This window comes from Rhea americana, unplaced genomic scaffold (genome assembly GCF_003343005.1).
Source record: "Rhea americana isolate MKP2758 unplaced genomic scaffold, rheAme1 scaffold_16, whole genome shotgun sequence".
NCBI classification, from domain to species: domain Eukaryota; kingdom Metazoa; phylum Chordata; class Aves; order Rheiformes; family Rheidae; genus Rhea; species Rhea americana.
This window is the reverse complement of record NW_028185705.1, coordinates 1075507-1080837: the sequence shown is the minus strand read 5'-3', so window position 1 is coordinate 1080837 and position 5331 is coordinate 1075507. Positions and strand designations below refer to the sequence as shown.

At 59.8% G+C, this 5331-nt stretch overlaps 1 protein-coding gene across 1 annotated transcript; it reads left to right on the top strand.

Annotated features, from left to right (window-relative positions):
- The first annotated feature begins 34 nt into the window (after positions 1 to 34).
- BHLHE40 (basic helix-loop-helix family member e40) lies at positions 35 to 4173 on the top strand. Its single transcript, XM_085300023.1, has 4 exons — positions 35 to 156; positions 430 to 537; positions 681 to 804; positions 1807 to 4173. Exons 1-4 carry the CDS (start codon positions 103 to 105, stop codon positions 2649 to 2651), a joined length of 1131 nt encoding a protein of 376 aa, XP_085156149.1. The 5' UTR covers positions 35 to 102; the 3' UTR covers positions 2652 to 4173.
- Positions 4174 to 5331: the final 1158 nt, after the last annotated feature.

Below are 5331 nucleotides of genomic sequence, written 5' to 3'. Positions count from 1 at the left end.
CGCCGCTGCGCGGGTGCGCCGCGCTGCGCGGGTGCGCTGCGCCGCGCCGCCGCTCTAACCTCCCTGTGCTCCCTTCACTTGTGCAGGCTGGACTTCGCCCACATGTACCAGGTGTACAAGCCGCGCCGGGGGCTCAAGCGGAGCGACGACAGCAAGGTGAGGGGTGGGGGGGCTCCGCGCTGCCCTCCGCGCTGCGCTCCGCGGTTAAAAGTTTCTCCGCCGGGAGCCGAGCTGCTCGCTGCGCCCTGGAGATCGGCGCGCGCGTTGCTGCGCGTTGCTGCGCGTTGCTGCGCGTTGCTGCGCGTTGCTGCGCGTTGCTGCGCGTTGCTGCGCGTTGCATTACTCCAGGGATTCCCCTGGAAAACGGCGCGCGGGCGGGGGGCGGGGGCGGGCGCGGGCGCTGAAGCAGCCGCTGCCCCCCGCTCGCAGGAGACCTACAAGCTGCCGCACAGGCTCATCGAGAAGAAGCGCCGCGACCGCATCAACGAGTGCATCGCCCAGCTGAAGGACCTGCTGCCGGAGCACCTCAAGCTGACGGTGAGCGGGGCGTCCTCGCCCCTGTGGGGCCCGGGGGGGGGTCCTCCCCCTGCCCCATCGTGCAAGCGAGGGGTCGGGGCTTCCCGTGCGCAGCGCGGGCGCCCGGCGCCGCGGCCCGTCCCGACCCGTCCCTTTGCTTCCAGACCTTGGGGCACCTGGAGAAGGCGGTGGTTCTGGAGCTCACCCTGAAGCACGTGAAAGCCCTCACCAACCTCATCGAGCAGCAGCAGCAGAAGATAATCGCCCTGCAGAGCGGCCTGCAAGCCGGTGAGTGCCCGCGGTGGCGCCTCCGGAGCGCTGCTGCCGCCCTTCCTCCCRGCGAGGAGGAGGAGGGAGTCCTGCCACCTTCTCGTCACCTTTGGCTTTCTCTCTCCTTGCTTACAAGTCTTGAGGCAGAAGATGCTTTCTGCTTCTCGGTTTGGCCAGTTCGGTGCACACTGGGAATTTATTTCAAAGTCAACTTGAGTGTTGCTGGTTTTATTTAAAGCTCAGTTTTGCTTTCGCTCCAACACTGTCAGGATCTTTCTGCTTATGTTCACGAGCTTTGGATCCAATCCTCCCCCCCCCCCCAACATGCAAGAACATTTGCATTTTTTTTTTATACGTGGCTTTTTTAGGTTTCTTTCTAAGCGGGTTGGCCCGTGTTCCTCAGGTCAAGGGGGACCAGGTCTGCCAGCTTATCGCACTTTAAATGCGCTTCCTTCTGCTTTCACATGTGGCACTCACGTGAATCTGATAAAGTAAAACTTAGCTTTTCTAAAGACATTGCCACTGCTTTAATAGCTGCAGCGTGTGCAGTAGAGCTTTAAGCCGAAGCCCTAAAGCTGAAGCAAAAYTGCCCCTGGGGTTCTGGCGCTGATGGACAGTAACCTTGCTCTGAGGGCTGCCCTTGGCTGCAGGAAGCAGCCTGCAATCCAGCTTTCGGAGGGGCTCTTCCCTGAGAAGGTGCTGGCTTGATCTCCTTGTACCTCTSCGTACTTGCACATGTGGCAAAGTTGCCATGTATGGGAGACTTAGAAATAAAAAAATTTGAAATTCACATATAAAAGTTGACAGATGGATGTAAATATAGAAACGTATGCTTGTACACACTCAAGTCAGGGGAGTGCGTGTAAAATCCAGGTTGACCATCCAGTTCACCCGTTTAGCTGTTTTGTAACCCAAGTTTAACGTGGAGGTGAAGCCGCTTCTCTGCGTGCCTTGAAGATGGTAATGGAGCTATTTAGCACGTTGTTAATTTTTAATTTCTCCCTGTTAATGTTCCCTCAGGTGACCTGTCATCAAGAAACCTTGATTCCAGCCAGGAAATGTTTCGCTCGGGTTTCCAGATGTGTGCCAAGGAAATGCTGCAGTACCTGGCGAAGCAGGAGAACGGCAAGGACCTGAAGTGCTCGCAGCTGGTCAGCCACCTGCACCGCGTGGCCGCCGAGGCGCTGCCGGGCGGCCGCCGGGCCGCCGMCGGGCTGCCCAGAGCCGCCGACGGCAAGGAGAAGCCGGGCGCCGCGGCCGAGGGGCGCGGGAAGAACTGCGTGCCCGTGATACAGCGGACGTTCGCCCCGTGCGGCGGCGAGCAGAGCGGCAGCGACACCGACACGGACAGCGGGTACGGGGGCGAGCTGGAGAAAAGCGACTCCAAATCGGAGCAGCCGTATTTTAAAAAGGACGTGGACCTCAAATACGCCGTGCAGGAGAGAATAAGCTCCATCAAGCAAGAGACTGAGGACCCGCCGGCCAAGAGGAGCCGGCTGGAGACGCCCGAGGACGAGGGCCCCTTTGGCGGCGACGTGATGGGCTCCGCGAACGGCTTTCTGGGCCCCCACGCGCACCAGCCGCCCCTGTGCCTGCCTTTCTACCTGATCCCGCCGGCGGCCACGGCCTACCTGCCCATGCTGGAGAAGTGCTGGTACCCGGCCTCCGTGCCTGTCCTCTACCCCAGCCTCCCGGCCTCCGCCGCCGCCCTTACGGGCTTCGTGGCCCCGGAGAAGATCTCCCCGCCGCTGCTGATGCCCCAGAGACTCCCTTCCCCGGTGCCAGCCCGTTCCCCCRTCGACTCCTCGGCCCTGCTTCAAGCTCTGAAGCAGATTCCTCCTTTGAACTTGGAAACCAAAGACTGAGCGCAGAGTGACCTTTTTTTTTTTTTAAAAAAAAAGTTTGGGACTGTTTCACTTTTATATATTGGCTGGACTGAGGTGTGGGGATCAGGGTCACTGCGTGTAGGAAGCTACAGCCCCCTTCCCCTGGCCTGGCGGGTAGCGTGCAGGAGGCTGGAGGATGCGCCCAGCTTAGCTCTTCGGAAGCATTTCCAAAAGGAAAAGCAAAAAAGAGAAAAGGGTTTTGTGCTTTACTCCTTCCCTCCTTCCATCTCCGCACCTACGGAACGACGGTTGACTCGGTCAGCTCGGATTATATTTCAAAGCTGTGAAAAATACTCCATTAGGCAGATGTTTTTTAGGCTCTGAATTCAGAAATACGGTACTCCTGCGAAGGGCCGCCGGGGCTCGGTGCCGCTGCGTGGGCTTCCTGCGTCCCGGGAGCGGTTTAGCTTTTGGTGCTACTTCACCAAAATTGTCAGGCGAGCGGAGAAGCAGGCACTGGTTGGCAATGCACAGTTGGTGGTTCAAGTAGATTTAAGACGGGTTTCTCTCCACACCTTTGCTCATTATATATATATATATATATATATAGATAGATATATATATTTTTATTAAATAAAATGTAGATGCTGCTTGGAAGCTTTACACGGCGTACATCTAATAAATAAATTAACCTGCGCCCCTTCCTGTAACTTGAGCTGCTAGTTCGGGCCGGGGAGGGGAGAGGAGAAGATGCCGCCCGGACCGCCGAGCTCCTTGCGCCTGGCTCCAGGCCCCTCGCCACTGGGACTCGGAGGGCCGAGGAGTCGCTTCGGGGGGCCCSGGCTCCCCGGCGGGGCCGAGCCCAGCGTGCTGGGTAAGAGGGGCCGGTTCGGCCGGGGCCGGCAGCGCTGTGCCCCGTCGGCGCCTTCGGGCGCGTGGGGCCGGGGCTCCCGGGAGCCTGTGCCCGGGGCCGAGCGTCCGGCCCCCCGGCCTGCACCCCCGTTCAAACAAACGGGGTTAGCCAGGGTTTTGACGCTTGTCCCGTTAAATGGAGGAGGCCTTCGCCCCGTGGATAAGCGTCACGGCCCACGGGGCTGACGAAGCCCCGAGGCGCCCTGCGGGGCTCCGAGAGCTCGTGCGCATCCTCGTCTCGTTCTCCCCGTGCACCGCTGTCGAGATGCACTATGCTTGACTGCAGATCGTGTTCTAATGTTCATTTTGTTGTTGGTTTTTGTTTTTTTGGTATACAGTTGTTGCCTTTATTTGTAAAATCCTGTTATAAATATATATATATTATATAAATATATTAAAAGGTGAAATGTTTCAGATGTCTATTTGTATAACTACTTGAGCATAAAGAAGTGAGAAATATGAATGTATTCCTGTTTTGGGGGTTGTCTTTTTTTTAGGAGAATTTTTGTTTGGTTTTTCTCTAGGGAGAGGTACAGTGTTTATATTTTGGAGCCTTCTTCAAGGTGGGATATTGTACATAATTTCTACGCTGAGTCAATGTTAAGTAGCTGTTAAAAGTACTTAATAAAATAATTCTTTTCCTGTGGAAGACGAGGGTTTGCCTGCAGCGCTGCGCCGGGCGAGGCGGTGCGGAGAGGCCGGGGGCGCCGGCCCGATCCCCGCGTCCCCCCCGGGTGCCCGGCCCGGCGCCGTCCCCGGACGGGGGAGCCGCCGCCGCCGCGGGGCCTCGCGCGGGCGGCGCAGCGCCCGGCTCCCCGGACTTGTTTTCCTGGTCTCACCCAGCTCTGACCTGCCTCCGATGTTGACACAATGTCACGTTTCCGACTGCAGCCTTTCATGTGCAGCCGGAGGCTAAATGCGGCTGCCGGTTCCTGGAAAAAGACGTGCCTGGCACCCTTTCAGCAGAAACCCGAGCCCCGCGCCGGCCTGGCACGGCCGCGCGGTAACGCGGCAATAACTCTTTCAGCRGCGTTTCGACCCATAAATAGGGCTCCCCGAGCGGCTCCTCGGAGCGGGCAGGGAAGGCACCGCGATTTTAGGAAAGGAGAAGCAGAAGCCAGCGGCGGCCGAGGGGGCCGCGGGGCGCTGAGYGCRGCCGGGCRGGAGGCGCGCGGGGTTGCCCCGAAAGGAAATACGGGCTCGCAAATTATTTTAACGTCCCAATCCCGTTCTGTCCCGGCGCTGCGGAGGCGAAGCAGGTGCCTTCCCGAGGGCGAGGGCCCTCGCGAACCCCGGCGAGGACAGAGACGCTCGTAATTTTAGCTTTTCAGCACCTGTTTGGAAAGCCGCTCTGGCCGGGGCCGCGGGCCGGGCCGGTTCCCGCAGGCACGCACCCGGGAGCCGCTGGCTGGCGCTGCGCACGGGCCRGCGCCTAAAATAATCTGCAGTGACGCACGCTTTTTGCCTTTTTCTCTCTTTCTTTCTTTCTTTTTTTTTCCAGGATCCTGTTTTCCAGAAGGATGCTTTTGGAGGAGCGGGCGCCCGGGGGAGCGGGGCGCCGCGCGGCGCGGACGAGGCTCCGGGTGCCTTCCCCTCCGCGGGGCGGCTGCCGGGAAGCTCCCGCGGGAACGGGGAGCCGCGGGAACGGGGAGCCACGGGAACGGGGCCGCCGGCAGCTCGCTAGGGCGTCGGGCTGTGCCGCACGTCCCGACCCCCTCGGTCTCCTCCTGCTTGCGGGCTCTGCCGAGCGGCGTGGGGTCCCGCACCGGTTTTACCCGCGCGCTGCGAGGCCTCGAAGCGACCGCCG